This window comes from Globicephala melas, chromosome 13 (assembly GCF_963455315.2).
Source record: "Globicephala melas chromosome 13, mGloMel1.2, whole genome shotgun sequence".
In the NCBI taxonomy this organism is placed as follows: domain Eukaryota; kingdom Metazoa; phylum Chordata; class Mammalia; order Artiodactyla; family Delphinidae; genus Globicephala; species Globicephala melas.
Window position 1 is genome coordinate 39,711,497 of NC_083326.1, and position 23,318 is coordinate 39,734,814.

At 47.6% G+C, this 23,318-nt stretch overlaps 1 protein-coding gene across 4 annotated transcripts in view; it reads right to left on the bottom strand.

Annotated features, from left to right (window-relative positions):
• Nucleotides 1-1,104: 1,104 nt before the first annotated feature.
• MAPRE2 (microtubule associated protein RP/EB family member 2) overlaps nt 1,105-23,318 on the bottom strand; it is a 162,243-nt gene continuing 140,029 nt past the window's right edge. For all 4 annotated transcript variants that reach the window (XM_060310151.1, XM_030876524.2, XM_030876523.2 and 1 more), the window contains 3 exons: nt 14,895-15,034; nt 9,940-10,098; nt 1,105-1,771 (listed from right to left, as the gene is read on the bottom strand). In XM_060310151.1, the coding sequence (XP_060166134.1) occupies nt 1,697-1,771; nt 9,940-10,098; nt 14,895-15,034 (374 nt within the window). In that variant the 3' untranslated portion in view covers nt 1,105-1,696. The remainder of the gene's footprint in view (nt 1,772-9,939; nt 10,099-14,894; nt 15,035-23,318) is intronic.

The following is a 23,318-nucleotide window of genomic DNA, read 5'->3' on the forward strand; positions in this document are numbered from 1 at the left end:
CGAGCTGCCGCTGTAGTGCAGAGCAAGCAGGAGAGAGAAGAAAGGGAAACCAAACCCCATGAAACATCTGTCCAGTTCTGCACAGTGTCCTGTAATAACCTCAAAAATACAAGCAATCTTTTTCACATGTTACTCAGTAAATACCACTCTGCCACAGAAGATTTATTTTGAGAAGACTTCTTTTGGTGGAAAGCTTCAATGCTAGAATTTAGGATTAGTATGTCATCAGTTAATAAAGAAATGTCAAAGCTTTATGATACGTAATTCAGAAATTTATTTTAAGCTTTTCAATTAAGAGGAAAGTGGGGTGGGCACACTTGTTTGCTGTTTTTGTTGTACCTGCTAAGTCAAATAACAAGTGAAAGAAAATCTAAAGTCAGAAACCGAGTGAAATGAATGATCCAGGAAGGGAAACCATCTGTCAAAGGGCGGGGTGGGGAAGAGGCAAAGATTTGGAAAGATACTAAGAAAATGTGCAAATATTAGTTAAAAAAAATAAGGAATGCTTTTAATTCATTACTGTTTCCTCTGTTTATGAACTGCCACGATTTAGCGAAGGTCAATGACAAGGAGGGCCATAGTATTGAAGAGGGGGAATTCTTTATTCCACAAGGCATTGGGAGTCAGATTTTCCTGTGCTGTCATTCCAGTGTCAACAGCAGACTTCAGAACCAGGATTCTCCCTTGGGCTTACGCTCCTATTCATAAGGTCTTCACTCCCAGCCTTCCAGCATGATGCGGGACCCTGCCGCCCGGGGCTGCACACCCTGAAGTCATTCTTTAGTAGGAATCCCCTAGTGTGGATGAGAGGATCTGGGCTGAAACCCACAGGAGGAGGCAGGAGGACCTGTGCCCATGCACACCCCCTCTGACTGCAGACAACTGATGACAGCTTTTGAGGAGAGTGGCTCCCCACCAAAGAGGACCCTGAGAAAGAAAAGAGCATGAGAATCTGGGTGGGGGGAGGCGAGGGAAAGGGCAAGCAGTTAGAGGGCCAAGTCGAGATGGTGTTTTCCTTGAGTGAATGTCTTTCAAAACTAACAACATACTGTGTGGTTGTCTAACATGCCGATGTCTGAACACTGCTGGGCCCTGACGTCCTAGTTTTGATTCCTTTTTTTTTTTCCCCTTTTGTTTGTGAGTAGAGGGAGAAACTGACTTGGTGTTTTTCCCCGTGAAATAAGTCACTGTCATATGGCTTTCATATCAAGTATCTCTTTCCCTTTGTTCCAATTTATTATCTGACCAAATTTATGTTCAGAGGTTAGACTTGCAAACATCAAAGCACCACAAATGTGTGTGACATCTAGTGACACTGGGTTGAGAAATGCCAATATAAATACCATATATCAAATTACCATTGTTTCACACCAGGATAAAAAGGGGGTGGGGTGGGGGTGGGGACAGTTGTTCTGGAAAGAAATGCAAAGAGCAGAACCAATCTCAAGCAGCCAGGTGGTGAAGTTGAAGGTATGTGACCCCGTGACGTCTTGGGGAGGCTGCCCACGGCCGCAGCTAGTGTGTCTTGGCGAAGGAAATGGGAACCGAGCGCGGTGGCTGGCATGGGCGCCGGCGCAGTGATGGGACAGCAGGCTGGGAACAACTGGTTTCTGATGAGCTTGAGGCCACAGGTGTTCCAATTCTCCAGAAGAAAAGTTCCCACCAGAACGGACGTGTGGAGAGCTGCCGAGACGGTTCAGTACTCTTCCTGCTGCTGGGGCTGCTGTTCGTGGACTTGTTCCTCTGCTTCCGGCTCCTCCGGGTGGCCCTCCTGTGGGGCAGGGGAAGAGGTTTCAGCTGAAGCGGTTCACTGCCGGCAGCCCTGCAGCGTCCCCAGCCCCACCATCGCTGCACAGCACGGCATCGCCACGGCTTTTGCCACGCACGTGCCTCCCTGCTCCCAGGAGCCCAGGCACACACAGGGATGCCTTCACCTTCCTGCCCCATCAAGGAACGGCCCATTCTGGAGCGTGGCCAGCAGGCTTTAGGCACCACGTTTTCCTTCTGACCATTTTGGAAGGACGTCATCACAGAACATACGACATCCTTTCCCACCCGCTGTACGACAGTAAACCAGATGCAAGGACTCAAGAGCGTCACGATAACCACGAGTGAGCCTGCTGTGACACAGCACAGGGCCCCAGGCCCCTGCAGTGTGTCTGATGGCTTCCTGTTTCCTGCCCTGCTGTCCTCCTCCTCACCTGGTAGCATGTCTGCTAAGCAGACTCCGTGTTATAATCTGTTACTCATCTGATGCAGAGAAGCAGCTCGTTAGAGTGGGTAGGTAAGGAAAGGACAGTAACTATGGTTCTGGGTTGCCCCCAGCCAGACGGCGTCTCCAACAGGGGAGCTCAGGAGCTTGTGCTCAGGGACTTCGGGACATCTATTTTGGGTATGTGAGGACTTTTTTTGCTTACTTTCTGATGGTTGAGGTGTTCCTCTACTTGGCTTCAAATGACCTATTTACTCACTTGCGTATAACCCGGGGAAGCACATCATGAACACAAAACTCCAGGGAACATAAACCCTGGTCAGCTATATCTGCCAATTCTTTTTTTTTTTTTTAATCTCACAAAGAATAATTAGCTCTTTACTACCCAAGCAGAGGGAGCGTAGCTAACCAATAGGGCCGACTGCTCCCTCCAGAATGCACAATGCTTTTGCGATGCAGTCGGGAGTGTACGCTGGGACGTACAGACGTGCTTGTGTTCGCTTGCACTTTGCAAACCCCCATTCTGTCTGGCCCGTATTCCCTTTAGCCAAGGACACACCCGTCAAGATCCAACTCAAATACAGCAGCATCATTTCCCCCGATCCCTGAGCCAGGATTCTCTCCCTCCTCCTGCATTTTGCTTCTTCCTTGGCCTTAAAACTTTTGACTTGTAATCTTGTTTGTCTTGAACCTTGTGGCCTCGTCCACTGGATCCTGAGGATACTGAAGTCGGGATAGGGCCTCATCCATCTGTGTCAGACCTTGCTTACTGTACAACTCAATGCATGTGTGTCAGGAAGAAGACATCAGAGAGGGTGCAAGAACAGATGACCGAGACTATCAGACAAGGTCACGTGCCACTTGTCTTCTGAGAGGCAGCATAATGTCAAGGATATAAGCATGGAACTGGAGTTCATCTCCCAGATCCATTATGTACAAGCTGGGTGACTTAACTCTTCTGTGCCTCGGTTTTCTCATCTGTACAAGTGGGAGATAGGACAAAAGTGCCCATTTACCAGAGTTTTCAGTGAGTGCCATTGGTCACTGAATCGATGGAGTCACTGAGTTCAACAGAGAGCTCTGAGTTAAAACAGGTGAAGTGCCTAGAACAGTGTTTGGCACATAACATAAGTGTGAGCTGTGATTCTTTTTTCTTGGTAACTCATTGGAATATGTTCTAGAAGTAAAAATAATTTTTTAAAAAACGGTCTTTTCTATGACAAGAGTAGAAAATGACATCGTATTGAAGACTTGGGCTCAAATCTAGCACCGTCCCTTACTGGCTGGGTGTCTTCAAGAAGCACATTATTTAATTTAATCAACATTAGCTCACCCCATGACCACACCCCGTCACATACCTAAAACTGCTCCACCTCTGAAATGTGAAGGCCCAAATCCTACTCTCCCTGCCCACATCCTGCTGTCCCTCGGGACACCTCGCTCCTTAATTCCTTAACCACGATGTCCTCTGACCTCAGAGCCCCAAGCCCCCCTTTGCTCCCGGCTCTGCCAGCTCGTCCCCGGGCCGGCCCTGCAGTGTCCTCCACAAGCCTCTTTGCCCACCGCTCAGCACACGTGAGGGTGGTCCTCTCGGCTCAGTTAGTGCCTCAGGGACAGAGGTGCCCTCCTGGGAGCAGAAGAGCACCTCTTGCTGGGATAGAACAAGCGAGGAAGAGCCACCAGCCTCCCTCTAGTCCAGGGGCAAAGAAGGAAAGTCACACTCATGGGAATTGACCAGGATGGTGGACCAGGAGCTCCGGGTGTCTGCTCTGCCGCACACTCCTCCCCACGCCTTTCTCACTGCCTTCACCCCAGAACGGATCACTCCTCTGAGCTTTACATCCTTGATTCCTGCTTCCATCCGGTTGCGCACTGCAGCCCTGTGTGTGTATGGGCGCGTGCTTGTGTGTCCCCACTGGCTGGCTCCACGGCTGCCTCTTCAGCCAGGCTCTGAGCCTCTGAGTCCCTTAAGGGGTAGAGATGTTGTTGTATTCGTCATCCTAACCTGTTAATGCCAGTGTGGTGCCTTCCGTATCATATTGCCCAGACTTCAGCTGGTCTGAAGTGCACTTTTCTTACATAATCGTTTCTGTGAGTGTTAGGCTGCTGATGGGAAGATCGTCAGAAATGAGGATCTGTTTGACATTTTACAGAAAATCTTATTTGCTCACATCATGGACTGCGAGTTAACTGTGGGATAATGGATTTAATTCAGGACTGAGAGTCAGAAGATTTGGATTCAAGTAACTGTGGGCCTGTCAAACCAGCTGCGGGAAGAGAAACGCACTAGATAAGGCTCCCCCCTCGGGCCTCCTTTCCATACTTGATGAGCCAGGGGGTGGGTGTGGTGCCCTTGTCTCCAGCTGGCCAAGGGCAGCTCCCTCACTCACGGTGCACCGCTGTGAGGTCATGCATCTCATCTGCAGGAACTGCGGACCCCAGATCACTCTTATTGGGTACCGTGGCTATAAAGAACAAACGTCCTGGGTTACCAATGGATTGCTAATGCTTGGGGTTCAAATTAAGGTGCTCTGAAAGTCTGGCAGGACGCACCTGTAACTCTGAGGCAGCTGTAGCCCATCACCACTGGGAGCTCCCCACCCACGCATGGAGGCACTCACACACCAAAATGATCTTTCTCTTATGCCCCACGCAAGACTGAAGAAGAACTTAAACGCACAGGTGAGGAGGAGGCCAGGCGAAACCTAGGCCAAACATGTGACTAAAGCACTGGGGTGCCACCTACTTAATTAAGTCTAATATTTGCATATAAATCCACCCACAGCTGTGAGTGACGCTTTGGAGTTCCTTATTCTTATAATAATCATTAGAACGAGAAGCAAGCAGGAAGACAGTACTGAAGACGGCTACTGTGGGAGGAGAGCGGGGACAAAGGAGGGGAGGAGGGGGAGGGCCGTCAAGAAGCTGGGCTGCAGGGAGTGGGGAGAGGGCATGGCTCCCACCTTCCCAGATGTAGGAGGCAGCGCACAACAGGCTCATCTGCCGCCACTCACACCAGCGAGTCCGGCTGTTCTGTCCTCTCTGCTTTGTTCCTGCCATTTCCTCTGCTGAAAAAATACTCCCCCGTCTTACCTCTGTAACTGCTGACATTCCTAATCATCTTTCCACGGCCAACACAAATGTCATCTTCTCTGTGAAGTCCTTGCCTGTCCCTCCAGGCTCTCTTTATGTGCTCCCCACACAAGTTTATTTATGTCTCTATTACTGCGTTTATCACAACCTGACAAATTCCAGTTAGTGGTGTCCCTGTCTGTCTCAAGGGGACTGTGAGCTCTTCTAAGGCAGGGGCTGTGTCTGTTTTCTATAAACCCAATGCTGCGTCCAGTGACAGAAACGCAGGCTGAATTCAAAAGATGTGGCCTGAAGGGGGGAGTATCTTTAGGTCATTCGACAGTGGCTTCTGTGACAGGAACTCAGGAAACAAGTGTCTCTGTATTAGCAGGTGACCCTCAGCCTACAGATCCACAGGGCAGCAGCTAACCAACGACGTTAAGCCCAGACACCTGTGGCCCCTAGTTAAGTAGTAAAGATAATGAGAATCATAATGAGAGGCACTGGACGGCCAGCTGGCCATCTGCTCTGGAAACTTCCATTAGGTTTCTGTGACTGCAAACTGAACTGCCTCTGTTTACTTCCACACTCAAAACTCTCATCTGGATTTCTACATCTTCCGAACATGTTATCCTAGGATTGCTTGATCAAGAGAATCAAAGACCAGACATCACTAAATAAAGACTGAAGGAGGAGGCCTCTCCAGGGAATGCCTCCACCTGAAGTGTCAACGTCGGGTCCATCTGTGGTGAACTGAAGAGCAGGCACTCACTGCAGCCTCTGATTCCTCAGCACCCCTCTCATCTCCAGGAGGGAGGCAACCAACCAGAAATCTCTGCCTCTCAGATGTGCACGGAAGTCCGACCGGCGGCATCATGCATAAAGTACCGGCATTTTTTCCCAGACATCATGCCCCCCGTGGCTGCACGTCCACCTAGCACTGAAGTGTGTGAATGGCCTGAAAACAGGACACAGTGTCAGGGTCGAGCACAGCGAGGGAAAAAGGAGGCTCTGAGAGCTTGCGGGTGGGTGCAGTGGCCCAGCAACCTCTGAGCACATTTTTCCCCAAGTGATGCCTTTCCTAGGCAAGCGTGGAAGCTTTTTAAAGGCTCACTGCCTCAATGGTAGAAGCTGGATAAGCTGGGAGGCTACCACAGAATCAGGACTCACTACGCTTAGGGAGGGAGGCAAACGCTTGCAGCTCTAAGGTGTCTAGGACGGTTCCATGAACCTCCAGGAAGGGAAGCAGAGAGCACAGCAGGCCAGCCGCTCCTGAGCCTCTCGCCATCCGCCTCTGTAAGAAGTGTCATGTGTGTGCGTGTGCAGCATGGAAAATACCGTGCAGTGTCCAGGCACGTGGCAGACAGCCTTCGCCTTCTCTCTATATAGAAACCGAAGTTTAAAAAAATGGGTCTTGTCACATTCTAAACAAGGACGCTTGGCATATTCCAGCTTATTCTCTATAGAAAACTCAGCATAGCCTGATGTGTTTCTTTTGGAGCTGTCCAGACACAGAGTTGCATTAGAAGTTATCCTGGAATGAGAAGAATTAAGGCAGCAGCTGCATTTGAAGACTTTGCACTGGTAACCCACACGTGTTACGTTTGTGTTAAGTCTGTTTTCCCTTCCAGATTCCAGTAGCCTGGTTACTGCCTCTAAATCTCTTCCTGGACTTTGGATACTCCTTAGCTTACACTCAACAGTGATGCCACTGTCTCTCTCTCCTCCCTGCCACGTTTCTCTCTATTTGATGACATCAGCACAGTGCCAGTCAGAACAACGAAGGTGGGTTTAGTGACACTACCTGCCAGAAAAAAATGGAGGTTCTTGCCGGATGCTGAATTAAACAGACTGCCCAGAGAAAGAGGCCAAGACAATACTTTTGAAGGTGTCAAACAACAAAACAAGGTGAAGGGAATTATTTGGAGAAAATCCAGGCAGGAATTTGACTGCTCCCTTCTTCACATACAGAACACGTGCAACTCAATACTGTCAATTAGACAAAGTCTGTCCTGCAGTTTCCCCCAAGAGGTACCGCCTTTACTTTTTCCCTTCCCCATGGCACCCAATATACTGAGAGGCAGGGAACATAGTCCTTAAGATTCTGGGCTCTGAGTTAGAGAAACCTGGGTAGTGACGGAGCTTATTAAAGATGGGTCATTGGGCTTCCCTGGTGGCGCAGTGGTTAAGAGTCCGCCTGCCGATGCAGGGGACACGGGTTCGTGACCCAGTCCGGGAAGATCCCACATGCCATGGAGCGGCTGGGCCTGTGAGCCATGGCTGCTGAGCCTGCGTGTCCGGAGCCTGTGCTCTGCAACGGGAGAGGCCACAACAGTGAGAGGCCCGCGTACCGCAAAAAAATAAATAAATAAATAAACATGGGTCATTGAGCAAGTAATTTTTATCTGTAAAGCAGAGATAAGTAATAGTACACCACATAAGGATGTGGTGAGAAATATATATATAGAATATAAACGTAATATCTAGCACATGCTAAATGCTCAAGGTTAGCTATTACTACTATCATGTTCCCCATTTAAAAGGTGGCTCAGGCTTGGAGAAGGGAGGGCATGAACTCGGGACTCCAGTTCAAATGCAAATTACACTGCTTATTCACTCGGGAACGTTATTTAACCTCTCGGCTGCCTTAGTTTCTCTCATCTATAAATGGGCTAACACCCATATCTACCTAATAGGATTCTCCAGACAATTAAAGGAGCTGATACATGTAAAGCCCTTGGCCTTCCCCCTCATCTCCCATCCCAAGAGTTTAAGGAAAGGACCTGCTAAACCCATTAGTCTTAATGACTGATGATACTCTGAAGTATTACTTCTTTGAGGGGCGTGTGCGTTAACTGCCCATACACTGCAAGAATGGCTCTCTGAATCCAGGCCTCGGTAAGCTGGTGCTGGTGTGTGTGCTGGAGGTGTTGGAGATATAAATGGTCTAACAGAAGCTGAGTGTAGTCATCCAGGAAGACACTCCTGAACTCTCAGGAGGCAAGAGCTCTTGCCGAAGGCCAGCCCCACCTGCCATTAGCTAGGAATTCAGTGGCCCTGCCAACCCTTAATTTGGAGTTCACCTAACGGCGCTACCTCACAACGACTCCTCCTTTGGGACAAGATCTGGCTCGAGGTTAGCATCAGAAGGCTAGAGGTTAGCATCAGCAGGGAGATTCCATCCTGCAAGCGGCCTTGCTCCCGCGAGCGGGCACCGTCCCGGATGGGCAGCAGCACGGTTCACTCGGGCTCACGGGGCTGCTGCACAGACCTCATCGAATTCAGCCTCAAACAAGCTTGTGAAGAGAATAACCATAATTCGTCTCGCGCTTGACAGATGACAAAGCACTCTCTACATACAGAACGTCATAAAAATGCCACTTTGGGTGGTGCAGATACACACACTACAAAGCAACCTTTGGTTTCTTCCGTCAGATCTGAAAATACTGAGAATATTTTGTAAAGCCGTCGCTATCTCTGGGACCTGGGCAGGTGGATCCCCAGGGCTTCAAGATCTATAGCGTGAGCTAACCGAGAAAGAGGTTTAAGAATATATACATATCCAGGGGAAACAAAAAAAGTGCTGGAGAGTCCCCAAACTCCAGACAGTTTCTTACAGTTTAGGAAAATTTCAGAGCTAGGATTTTAATCTTACACGGAGTAAACAACTGCCTGGTATTCGGCTGAAATAAGATAAAAGTAAACTTGCTGGTGGCTTCCTATGTTCTGTGGAAATACCAACACACGTGCAACTCGACCACAGAGCCCTCAGGGCACCTGCAGGCCTCCTAATCACACCTACCCAAACACTTCCTCAGCCCCAACCTGGCAGCAGGACGCCTGCAACCCTGGCCCGTGCTCTCCTGCCTTTCACTGCGCCGCCCTCATGAAAGTGAAGCCCCACGGGGCTCCCACTGCGGCTGCCAGGGCCTCTCCCTGCCTGTCTGGGCGGACTTGGGGTGACCTGCCTTGGGCCCTGCCGTGTATCCTGCCCCTTCCCCTCCTCGCTTCCTGAGACTCATGTTCCTCCGCTGCTCCTCACGTCGGCTTTCCATGCGCGGACGGAGCCACATCCTGGGTCCCCCCCTCGGCACATCCACTCGTGGGGAGCAACCCTGGTGGGCAGGGCCTCCACAGAGGAGGCCTTCCAGAAGTATTTTTCCACAAAGGGCTGTCACACAATGCTGCTCTGTACTGGCAAAGTGTAACCAAGGCAACCAGCTATGAAGGAAAAAACAGTTGTGGGACTTCTGGGGATGGGAAAAGCATCTAGATTAATTTTTCCTTTAACCACATTCTGATCTGTGTGAAGAATCTTTGCACACATTCTTACTGCTCATTTGCTCAGAGAGCTGAAAACCACTTGAGAGTTGGCTGTGTAAGCCTATTTTTCTCAATCGAAGCCCCCCGGTCCCCTGCCCCCAACAACTGGCAACCATCCGCGCATCTCTTCCCAGATTGATGAATGCAGGTCCCATAAGCATGGGTCAATGGATCACGACGATCGTGCTTATTCCTCTGGGAACATCACATGCACTGGCTGAGCTGCAAGCCTCACTAAGGTCCCAGGGCAGTATCTGAAGGCTCGGCGCCACTGCACTCGGACCAAGAGCATCACTCTGGGACACAAGCCTCAGGGCTCTGCTCACACTCACGTGTTCTTCCGAAGCGTAGAGGACTTCCATGAGTCGCTGCACGAGGTCATCGTTTTCCTGCCCGTGTTCCTGGCAGAGGAGCTCAATCTCTCTCAACTTTCCGAAGTAGAAATCCCTCTCCTTTTCCACGCCTTCAAGGGCAAGTTTTAACGAATGTACCTGTGAGGGAGGGAAGGTGGAAAAGAAAACCCTCAAACTACAGCATAAGAAATAAATGACCAACTGTGCCTGCGTATAAAGATGAGAAACATGAAAAGACAGATGTGCAAAAATAACCAACATGCAGGTCTGGGGAGAGACGAGGGGCTGCTGCTGGAGCCTGGGCCCGAATGCCCAGCTTCAACAGCACACTTGTCACTCCTGTCAACCGACCGTTTATACCCAGAGGCCCGGGGATCCTTCTGCCCGAGACAGTTCCACCCGGGCTCCGAGTCAGCCTTCCTCTCCTGGTAACTAACCTGGGCTGGGGCACATCTTTCCCCCAACTTGTTCATCCTCTACAGGGAGGGGAGAGGCGAGAGCGGGAGGAGGGAGGGGAGAGGCGAGAGCGGGAGGAGGGAGGGGAGGGGAGGGAGAGGCTGGCACTGTGGTCCCTTCAGACGCGCTTTGCGGAACCTCCTTTCTTCATGTCACTTGAGAGCTGCCCTCGACTTTGGAGCCCTTCATACATGTTCCTGAACCAAACTAGACAAATGCTCCTACTGAGGGACTGGGGCGTGGCTGCACAAGGAAAACTGGGTGAGACTAAAAGCAGGCTGAGTGGATCTGCTTAATTCCTCTAGTTCTGGCTTCGAGCTCATCACGTGAAAGGCGGGAAGATGTGGAAGCTCCAGTCCCTCAGCGGAACAGCCCTCATTCCCTTTTTTCTCCCTTGATGCGGGTTCAAGGGCCTTGCAGCTTCTCACCGTGGTTACGGAGATGGCGCTGGTGAAGGGAAGAGGGCAAGGGTTGAGGCTGGCAGAGCCGTCACCTGGGCTGAAGAAACACCACAGGCAGTGTAGACAGATCTGGTCTCAAATTCCAGGCTGCAGGCCGAGCAGCTCCACACAGGCCCAAACCATCACCCCCTTCCTGCTCTCGGAGAATCCCTCAAGTTTTCTGAACCCTTTGATCATTTATATTTCTGCAGAGAATATCTTTAGGAGGTGAATTAGGTCTCTCATGGTTCTCCTCAGGAGAAATCTCTCTTTCAGTATATGAAAAATCACCCTTCACAGATTTCCAAAGATTACACTTGGAGTGGAAAATCTCTCTGTTTCTAGTAACTCCGGGCCTTGGTACATGCTATTTATCTGTCTGGAGTTATTGACTCATTCAAACAGATACTCAGCACATGCAGTGTCTGTCTCCTTGTGCACCTGGCAAACTTGTGTCCATCCAGTAAGACTCAAGGATATGGTTTTTCCTCAGAGTTAACCTCACTGATGCCCTCATGTAGCTGGTTACAAAGCAAAGGAGGATCAGTCGCTAACTTTTTTTTTTTTTTTTGGCCACGCCTTGCGGCTTGCAGGATCTTAGTTCCCTGCTGAGGCACTGAACCTATGCCCCACTGCAGTGGAAGCACGGAGTCTTTAACCACTGGACTGCCAGGGAATTCCCTCAGTCACTAACTTTCAACTCTTATTTCTGATAATACTATGGCTTGGACATTTGTAAAAACTGAAGGCAACCCAGTTGGCTGAATTCTAGAGGAAAGAAAACTGTTTATTCTAGAACCTCTCCCCCACCCCGCCCAGACTCGACCACAGACCCATCTCACGTCTGCACTGGTGCCACCAGCGGGTCTGTGGTAGTTTAGGTGTCTGCTGTCTGCCAGCTCCCCTTCCCTGTGTCGGGCAAGAACGGTCTCTGGATGCCTCTGACCCACGGAAACCAGGCTTGTCAGCCTCTCAAGTGCTGTGGTCTGTACGGTGAACCAAGAGCTGAGGCTTTGTAGAAACACCCAGCCCAGGTTGGCCTGTGCTGCTATTCCAGATGCATGAGGTTAACAGATGCACAGCTATAAACTTTCCCTGGTAAAAACCAACAGGAGCTAAACTACTTGATGAAAGATCCGTTGGCAAATGGGATGCCATTTTCACAGTCCCACTCCGATGCCTCCTTGCTCCCGCACGTGTCAGAGCACGAGCCTAAGCAGTGGAGGGGATGCTGGGGATGGACCCTTGAGAAAAGTCAAGGGGAAGTTCTCTTCTCCCAATTCTCTACAGCTCAGGTGTCCACACACTGTAGATCGCCCAGCCTTCCAGTCCGAGCCACTGACAGTGTCTGTGCGGGCTAACCAGGCCCCACTCTTCAGCCCCCGTGGTCCCCGAGCACAAGCAGGGACCCCATCCCACCACCTGTTTGCTCACCTACTCTCCAGAAACAACCCCTGATTATTTTAGTCATGTCTTTTCCTCCCCTGTGTCTTTTGGTTCATTTCTGTCATTGAAATTGTCTAACACAGTGGTGCTTTCATAGCATGTCATGGGAGACTGCCCAAATCAAGGCATGAGGCCAAGTGAATGAGAATTCTTAAAGTTTACGGCACTGGTCACTTTGTCTATTACCACTGTAATTCAGTCTTTGGTCCGGGCATTTTTATTTGGCCCTTCCTCGTCTTCGTGTCCTCAATTCCAACACAGTGATGACTGTGTGTGGCTCCCCCCCAGTTTTGGGGAGCACCCTGTAGGCTTCGGGGACAGAAAATGGAAGGAGCATTAACATAGCCTTGGAAATACAGCTGAAGGAGGCGCTCAGTAAACAGCTGGTGAATGAAGGCTTACAATGTAGGATGGGTCCGACCTCCCCTCTGGGGGACAGATGGAGGTACGGGGACACTCTCCTCCACATGAATGCATGGGGGGACAGCCTGGGAGTGAGGCCTTTGGAAGTAATGAAGGAATTACAAGCAGGAGGAGGAAGGCCACTGGCATGTGCTTCTCCGTGTCTTCTCTAGAGTGGCATTTTGGATGGGACAGCAGTTTAGCTGAAGCATCGTAGAGGGCTGGGGCCCTTGGGGCTCTGTGTGTGATTGGAGAGCTACTGGGAGCCCAGAGCCAGCCCCAAGGACAGGAAGTGGGGCTGGTTGGCGAAGGCCGTAAGCTAGAGAGGGGCAGGCAGGATCTCGAGGTTCCAATGTGTTTCTACTTTGGGTTGGTGGTTTGGGAAACTGGGTGTGGTAGGGGTAGATGAAGAAACATTTGATAATAAAGATATCAAAAGAATTTGAGTCCTACGGAGAAAAGGGTTATAAATCTAAAGTATTACAGACCCACACCCGACTCTCTTCAGGTCTACTTGCTTAGAGCCTCAGGCATGTGGCCCAAGGCTAATTAGGGCTGTCCTAACTGCCTTTTTCTTTTTAAATTTTATTTATTTATTTTTGGCTGCGTTGGGTCTTTGTTGCTGCTTGCGGGCTTTCTCTAGTTGCGGTGAGCGGGCTTCTCATTGTTGTGGCTTCTCTTGTTGCAGAGCATGGGCTCTAGGCACGCGGGCTTCAGTAGTTGCGGCACACGGGCTCAGCAGCTGTGGCTCGCGGGCTCTAGAGCTCAGTCTCAGTACTAACTGCCTTTCATTCTAGAAGAACTCATTGCTGGAAATTGTATAAGGGCTCAAACTGAGAATAAGCAGGTAATTAGAACATTCCACAGTTTCTAAATCAAAGTCCTACGCACCGATGACTTAAGGTTTTACCTTTTTCATTAAAGTGTTCAGAATTGTAAAGAAACACCCTAGTTAAGCAACTGCTTGCTTTTTAACTAGATTCTTGTTTGCAAATATACAACTATCTCAAAAACTGTTTCCAGACTCTTGCTGGCTCATCAAGAATCAGATTAATCACCGGGATCTGCCCATGCCCAGTGAGTAGCTGGGAACAGCCTGGGCACCTGGGATAATGGCTCTTCTCCCAGGGGTGGGAGTGGCCAGGAGAAAAGACTCTCCTCCTGGGCTTCCCTGGTGGCGCAGTGGTTGAGAGTCCGCCTGCTGATGCAGGGGACACGGGTTCGTGCCCCCGGTCTGGGAAGATCCCACATGCTGCGGAGCAGCTAGGCCCGTGAGCCATGGCCGCTGAGCCTGTGCGTCCGGAGCCTGTGCTCCGCAACGGGAGAGGCCACAACAGTGAGAGGCCCGCGTACAGCAAAAAGACTCTCCTAACTCAGGGCAAGGGTGGGTGGTTTCTGCACTGGGCCCTATGCTACCAATTGTTTTATTACTTTTAAACTATGTATACTCTTGGGCAAAATTAGCTATTGTTAGTTAGAAAGCGTACCTAAGCTTTTATATTGAAAATTTCGAAGGCAGTAGACCTAGATTTACTGCAATCCTAGGGATATTAGATAAAAAGGCAAGTTCTATTTAACTGTGGCCTTTCTGATGCCCTATTCCTGGGTTCAGTGCTCCTGTGTACTTTCACTCTTGCGGGAAGTGTTCGGCCATTTGGCTTTTGCTTGTGTAATAGACAATGGTGTGTGGCTGCTATCTGTAAATTCTATGAGGGAAGAGAAGCTCTCTATCTTGCTGCCATTATATTATCAGCATCAAGTATAGTGTCTGTCACATCGAACAGGCTTAACAGATAGCTGCTGAAAGAAAGGAAGGAAGGAGGGAGACTAACCCCTGATGCCTTTAACACAATCTAGACTGGCTAGAAGTGGCCACGGTCTAGCCTGGAGCTCCTAACAGGCACTGAGGTGTACAGGAGGGCGAGGCTGGCCTGGCTACCTGCATTTACCTAAAGCCGAGTCATCTGTCCCTCTGTCTCAATGTATAGCTTTGAGATTTGTGACTTAACATCTTTTATTCACAATGGGCCACTGATTATCTGCCCCAATAGTTCCTTTCATTCTTACTTGCTTGAAGCCACTGATTCCCGCTGCTTCCCTCCCCCTATCCCAAGCCCATAGGAGTTTGCTCATCTCACCCCCTGACACCTGTCACTGCTCCCAGAGACAGAGCTGGGGATGCCAAGTTACCTGTTCATTAAGCTGTATGACCTGTGTTTCTAAATCTCTATCAGATCTGGATGCTGAGCTGCTGGACGAAGCCCTTTTGGCTGATGAGGGACGAGAAGGTGTGGATCCTGGTTTAGATGCTGGACTTGATTTAGCCGCACCTGAAAGGACCCAGAATAAATTATGAATATTGGCAACATCAGAAATGCTTTTTAGGTATGTAGCAAAAGTGTGATATAAAAGGAATTTACTCAGACACAGAAGAGACACTGCCAGTGGTCTCTTGCCAGCACAGAAGTAGCACAGATACGCTTAGAAAGAGTGTACTCGATAAAACGACAGAATCATCCTGGGCAACTTACTTAACCTTTCTGAGCACTGGTTGTTTTTCTCAAGTGACATGAGATTAATGCAGTTGTCCCTTCTCCCTCCAGAGAGATGAGAACAGATACAAAGGGATTTTAAGTTTGTTCGTTTTTTTTAAAGAGGAAAGGTTCTTTGATAAGCTCAGAGCATCACCATAATTGAATTTCTAACACAGACCTTATAAGAGAGTAACACTTTAGGAGAAATATCAGTGCACGTCTATTTTTTCCTCTTTTAATGTATTTCCTAGTTTTAGCCATTAAAAGAGTCTAGGAGCCATGATATCTCTGTAGCAACAGGCACTCCTGGTGCCCAAGTCCTGGTTTCTAAATGTTATTCTGCAATAAAAGGGCTTCTTGAGATATGATATGGCTGATTCCAGGGCTGGGGCAGGGAAAGGACAAGGTGGGCCTGGGACATCTCATGTCAAATAGCAAGGATGTGCTCAAGGATTAATGAATGTCAGGGGCCAGCCCAAAGGGGCTCCCAACTGGCCAGACTTGGACCATTTGCATACCAAAAAGAGTGATGGCTGTAATGTATTACAATGCACTGAATAAATAAAAATCTAGTCCATAATGAGGGTAGGGGAGAGGGAGAATCCAAATATCTCCACAGAACACTGACAGCCAGTAAATGCTAAAGAAATGCTAGAAAAATCACAGTTTTGCAATACACATAACTGATTCAGGAAAGTTTCATCAATTGACTCTAAAACACTGAGAAATGTCTGGAGGATGGGATGTTTACACGTGTCAAGGTGTTACCCTATAAGTTGCTTATAAAGGGTGAAAGATATGCCTTTACAACAGGGAAGCCTGAGGATTGGGACCTTAACCAAGTTATTCAGTAGCATCACTAATAATGATAGAAATTGGCAAAAAAAAAAAAAAGAATAGGACCATTGATGTCAGGTAAGAACTCATCTACCTGAAGCTCAGCTCATGACAGGCTCTCACTATCTAGAACTTGACAGACACAGGAAATGGCCTCTGCAGCCAAAACAGATGGCACAAGATATATGCAGTGAAGTTTATACACTCCATGGGTTTAGAAATTCAGGGTCATTACTGGGGCCCAGCCACTCCCTCTTACTCAGAACAGCTCAGTCCGGTGTAGGTGCTCCCGCTGGCCCAATTCTCCACCACAGTCCCCCCCACTCTGCTCCTCTGGTTCTTGGAGGGCAAGGAACTCATCATACTCAGCTTTGCAACCTCAGTGCTTAGCACAGTACTTGGCGGAACACATATTTGATGAAGGAACAAATGTTTAAATACACGAACAAGTAAATAAAACCTGGTTGTATGGTTTCCAATTTTACAGTTTATTGGTACTAAGAGATTAGAAAAAGGCAAGCACCCTGGCAGCAGTTACAAGTTTCAACCAATCTCCTAATTACAAAGTAGCAAGCAGGAAGACTATAAAATTCCTATCTGTATGTCTTCAGAGTCGTGAGAGATGCAGAGTCATACACACCCTCAAGAAGCACTGACAGTAACATACCGTTTAAAATACATGCCTGTTATAAAGAAAGAAAGAATTCTTCTAAAAATACAGGGAAATGCCTAATATATGTAAAACTGAGGATGCTTAAGTTAGGAATGACTTAAAAAGTTTGAGTATTCAAACCTTCAGTGACCTGGAAACCTCAGGTCATGAAACCTTGTGCAGCGGAACTTCCCAAGTTGTCCAGAGAGCGGATGCTTTGCTTTGCTCAACAGCTGTGAGGAGGCTTCATCTCTGGAAAAGCCCAGAAAACACACTCCTGGACATAGCTTCCGTGTCCCATTGGCCAGCTTCTCTAACTCCACGCTAAGCCAACAGGGTAAAGAACACAGCGTGGAAAACAGCAGGAGAGGCAGGGCGAGGACGTGCTGACCTGACAAACAGCCTTCTCCAAGGGTGGCCACCAGCCAGCCTCGCTGGGGAAGCAGCTTTTGAAAAATCAAGTTACTTCAGACCTTTTCATGAGCACTCTGTCGTATTTTAATATAAAAATAGTCTAACAGAAAGTGGCTCAAAGACTGTCTATGACCAACCCCTCTTATTTACTAAATACGTATTTATTAAGTGCCTACCATGAGCCCTGTACTGGAAGTCCCTGCTCTACAGGAGCTCATGACCTGGTGGGAGTGGGTCATTTAAGAATGCCCACAGACAGAAAGACAAATACTCTATGTTATCACTTACATGTGGAATCTAAAAAATAAAGCAAATGAATGTATATTTAAAAAAAAAAAAAAAAAAAAAAAAAGCCCAGGCATGGCCACACTCAACATTCTCAGGAAAAAGGCAATGTTCTAGACATGACCACGGATTGGGATCGGGCTGTGTTCCCTCTGCCTGAAATTCTTCCTCCCCTCCTTTGAGTGACTATGTCTAACAGCCTTCAGGTCTCAGCTTAAATGTGGTGGCTCACACACCCTTCACACAGCACCCATCAACGGTAATGGTACAGTGATTTATTTAATGCCTACTTCTCCCATTAGACTTAATCTCCACGAGGTAGGAGTTGAGTCTGTTTTGTTTACTATTTTATGTTCCCAAGGCCAAGTACAATGCCTGACCCAGAGGAGACACTCAATAATAAGTTTTTATGACTCATGACAGAACGCCTAGGACAGGCATCTATCCAGGGTAAAGATCCCAGGGGAAGCTCGAGGAGCTGATGCCAACCTCAAAGTCACTGACAGCAGGAGCCAGCAACACCTGAAGGAAACGAAACAAAACCCACCAGCCTCCCAGAAAGAGATCTCTTACTTGGTTTCAAGTTCACCTTCCATTATTACTTAGGCCCTGTATAGATGGAGTCAAGACAGTAGTTCATGTGGGTAAATTTAAATTCAGTCAGTAAACAGTTAACTCTGAGTAGGGAGGAGCAAGATGGTTTGTGCTGGGCTGTCCTATCCAAGCCTCTGCCATGCTTCCGTCCATGCCTCTTCTGAAGAGAACAGCTCTGGGGAAGGGGCTTCCCTAGAGAGCAAGTGACCCACCCACCCAGCCTGGGCAAGCCTCCCTAAGCAGGTCAGCAGCTATGACGCGGCTGGTTGCAGGAGCTGAGCGAGGTCCACCAGACACACTCATGTTCTTATACTCTGCCTCACCCAGTCTCATGTAAATTTTCAAAGAAAAGCGTGGAAGGAATAGAAGCTGATTGCTTGTAAAACAAGGTTATCACTGATTATATTATCAGGACATCATCAAATGCAGCTTAGAAAAACCTGAAACGTTTGATATGAAGTTAAAGTAGAAGAGGTCATGGCAAGCCAAAGCCCCATGTAAGACCAAGTTATCAGGGAAAGAAAGCCTAAAAATACGCAGAGGAAGCTGGCTGGGAGGGAAATGGGGTCACGGGAGATGCCGGGTGGCTCACGGCAGAGAGGCCAGAGCTGCTGCAGTTACTGACGCTGTCCCAGTTCCAGCTTTTTCCTGAAGAAACACATCCCTTGCTACTGACAGAGTCCAACTTTACTGTGGTTCACAGGGTCTCGGCATTAAAGTGGCATCTGTGTTTCACGGATCCTGTAAAGGTCAGCTGGGGTGCAGAGCCCCAGGTCCTTCAAACTGGCACACGTGCATGCAGGCTGTGGGTCTCTGAGACGAGAAAGATGAAAGCAGTGAGAGTCAGACCTGGCATCCCCCTGCTGCAGGGCAGGGAGGGGACAGTGGAGAAGAGGGGGTCTGGTCCACGCTCTACCCCCTATGCTCCCTACACGGGGGACAGAAGAAAAGCTTCTGCCCCCAGAATATGGACAAAGAAGGGAAAACAAATTTGAAAAATTTAATAGCTCAATTAAGTAATTAGAATTTGAAATTTAAAATGAGAGGGGTTTTGAAATTCTGATTGTTTGGAAAGAAACTGATAATCGAGGGAAATGCATGTCTGATGAATGAGAATACAAGAGGTCAGCACCAAGTTAACTGTATATTTCTACCTTCTAACGAATAAACGCAAAGAAATGAAAGACCAGGAAAGACAGAGGGAGATCTTAGTATCTTCAGAGGTTAAAAGTTTTTAAAAACCACACAAAGCTCATTTTCGAAAGAATGTAAACTGAGCTCTTTGAATCCTCACAGGCTGCAATTTGATATGAACGTAATTGACCACTCACGCCTATCACGTGATTAAGGCTAAAATACTAAAATGTATAAAGATGAAAATGCAACCTTTTCTTCATTGTGTTGAATGATTTCATGGTTTAACTTATTAGAATAAATAATGATAGACAATATCCTATATTATATCATGCTCATTAGTCAGTTAAAAACTAGGTTTTTGTTTATTTGTTTTACAAGCCTTGCTACCTTCTTTCAAAACACCATACCCTAAGGAGTACCCAGCTTCTGGGGTGACAGATATTCTTTTTTCACTTACCCAGGCTGCTATAATAAGGATGTTATCAGAAAACTGTACAATGTCAGTAAATTTAACACTGATATAATACTTTTATGTAAATTAACATTCATATTCCATTTTTGTGAAGTGACCCAATAATGTCCTCTATAGTGTCTAATCCTGGCTTTAGACACTGAGGATCTCAAAAGCTGCCTTCATGCTTCCCTAAATGCCTCCAAGCCCACTGGTGATTTCACTACTGGGCCTTCCCATGCCTCTCTGCTCAACGATGCTTACACGAAAAACATTTTACATAATAGCTTTTAAAGGGAGTACAGCTACTTTGGCAATAATAATAATAATACAGATAATAGATTTTTTTTTCCTGCAGCTATCAAACGTTTCAATTTTTTTGTCGAGCTGCATTTAATGATGTCCTGAAAATATAATTAGTGGTAGTCCTGTTTTACAAGAATCATTTTTCCTCAAGCTTTTCTCTCTCTCCACTAATTTCCCCTTTCAAAATAAAAAAGGAGTTTCAGAAGCAGCGGAAAGTAGACATAAATTCCTTGCAAGTCCCTATAATTCTCTGACTTTACCCATTGGATATGGACATGATTTACAATGCTAGTCTTTGAGCAGTTGTCTTAATTAATGCCTTCAGGAGTCGGGGTATAAATATGATGCTAAAACATTTTAAACCATAGTTGTAAAATACAAAGAGTGGCCTGATTCACTGCCTTAGTGAAGCCAGAGCACTGCTGTGTCTAATGTCAATAATTAGTAGCTTGCTTAATGTTTATGGAAAATGTGCCAACATTTTGGGCCTATGAGGCCCAATGAGTTCATAACGATGAAGCAAATAAAAGCACTTTATCCTTTTTTATACTTGGCTTTATCCTTCGCAGCCAGGGCTCTGACGGAATTTAGAAATTCTTCTCACATAATCTGCCGTATTCTTTCTGCCAAAATCATAAACAGAGGAGCTAAAAATATGACATTAATACTGTTGACAAGAACCACAGAGACATTAAGAACACACACACACTCAGGAAGCAACCACGCTTCTGGTCGTCCCCAGCTTCTTCCCTACTTTGAGAGCATGCCCCCAGCCCCCCGCCACGGAATTAAAAAGCCCATGGCAGGGAGTGGGAGGGATGAAATGGGTGAAGGGGATCAAAAGGTAAAGCTTCCAGTTATAAAATAAATAAGTCCTGGGATGTAATGTACAGCATGGCATTACACAGTTACAGTAATAATATAGTTAGTAACACTGTATTGCATATTTGAAAGTTGCTAAGAGAATAGAGCTTAAAAGTTCTCATCACAAGAGGAAAATAACTTGTAACTCTGTGTAGTGATGGTTGTTAACTAGATTTGTTGTGATGATCATTTTGTAATATATATAAACATTGAATCATTGTACACCTGAAACTAATAATTTTTTTGTTTTTTTAAATTTATTTTTTATACAGCAGGTTCTTATTAGTTATCTACTTTATACATATTAGTGTATATATGTCAATCCCAATCTCCCAATTCATCCCACCACCACCCCCTACCCTTGGTGTCCATACGTTTGTTCTCTACATCTGTGTCTCTATTTCTGCCTTGCAAACTGTGAAACTAATATAAGGTTATATGTCAATTATATATCAATAAAAACAAACCTAAACCCCACAGAACTGAAACATGACAGAAGATACCTCGTACCTACACTGATTAATCATTTGTGGATGGACCTGACATCATTTCCTTATCCCCTTTACCTTGGCAAACAGGTTTTATTGTTTAACTGAGATATGAACCAGGTTAAAATAAATAAGTAAATAAGGCCACTGCTGGGGGAGAGGGTATGGGGTTGGACTGATGAAAAGAGACAATTCCAACAGGAAGAGGGTTTCCTAAGTGACTAAACTGACACCAGAGCTGTCACACGGCGGAATGACTAACAGCTCCCACACAACCCTGACCATCACAAATTCAAGATCTCACACTTTCCTTCGAAAATGCCTCCATACCTTCACTTTGTAGGTTCTGTAGTCTGCTCTGCCCCGAGAGCAAAAAAAAAAAAAAAAAAAAAAAAAAACACAACAAGAAAAACCCCACCTCAGGGCTTCCCTGGTGGCACAGTTGAGAGTCCGCCTGCTGATGCAGGGGATGCGGGTTCGTGCCCCGGCCCGGGAAGAGCCCACATGCCGCAGAGCGGCTGGGCCTGTGAGCCATGGCCGCTGAGCCTGCGCGTCCGGAGCCTGTGCTCCGCAACGGGAGAGGCCACAACAGTGAGAGGCCCGCGTACCGCAAAAAAACCCAAAAACAACAAAACCCACCTCAGAGGCCAGTGTTGTGTCCAAATGGAACTTTAACAGGGGTTCTGGGATGCCCTGATTCATGAGGTCTTTAAGAGGGTGGCTCTTTTACTCTCAAATTAGTAGTTCAGAGCCCTTATGGCTTCTGTCCCACCAGAGCAGCCACTGGCAAAACTGGGCTCTTCCTTTTTGCCACTTTGGTGTCAGCTTATAAAAGTGGGCAGCTCCACTTCTGAGCAGCTTGGGGAGGGGCTCCACACAGCCGAGACTGAACCACATCAATCCTGTGGGAATGAAGACCTGGTATGAACTGGGTGTCCTTCGTCTTCCCCGAGGGAGGCAGTGGTTAAGAGCGGGGGCGCCCTGCAGCCTGCAGCCTTCGTAGTAATCCTGGCTCTGCTGCTTGCTTGGTGGCGTGACTTTTGCTGCCACCCGGATTTCTTTATGTTCTACAGAGTCAGTAGCAGTGCCTCCTTCCCAGAGCTGGGAAGAGTACCTGAGTTAATACATGGGAAGTTCCTACACAAGAGCCTGGCACACAGTAAGTGTACCCGATCATTACTACTCAGCAAACGAGGCCTGATTCAACTAATGACGAGAAAGCACACGGGTTTCCCATTTCTAGACACTAGCAAAATAAAAACTAAACTGCTGAAATAATAAGGAAATGAGACTCATTTTATTTAAAGAAAATCTTTATAAAGAAAATCTTTATAAAAACTGGTTAACTCATAACCCACCAGTGGGCTCCCAGGCTTCGGTTCCCCCATTCCGCACTCTCTGTCTTGAGAACTGGTGGACTGTCACCCAAGTCTCTGCGCGCCTTCTGAAATTTCCCCAATTCACTCATTCCTGCCGCAAGTATTTACTGCACCCCTACTGTGTACCTGGCAAGCTACAGGCACTTGGGATAGAACACTGAATGAAACACAAAAGACGCTGGGCCTTGTGGAATTTACATTCTAACAGGGAAATTAGATAATAAACGATAACAATAATAAATTAATAAGTGACATAATAAACTAGAAAGTAAATGCCATGGAGAGAGGCAGAGCAGGGCAGGGGTAAGGAGTGCTGGGTAGGGCTGGGTGAGTGGCGGTTTTAAACAGGAACTTCAGGGAAGGCCTGAGCACCCATCATGAGCCCCTCCAGTCTCAACCCCTCACTCAGAAGGGTCCACCCAGACCCTGAGTCCACCCAGAAGGACAGGGGTCAAAATGCCCAAGTCCCCTTGGTGACAGTCGTGCAGCAGCCCAGCAGGGATGCAAGGAGGCGAGATCCACACCGGGTGTGCGTGGGGCTCACCCCAGCTCACAGCCTCCCTTCTCACAGAAGACGACGTGTGTTGTAACAGCTCCATAGTTGCAACTTCCAGGATCCCTGCAGGGGACATGCCATTTACAGGAGTCACCTTGACTTCTTCAAGGCCTCGTT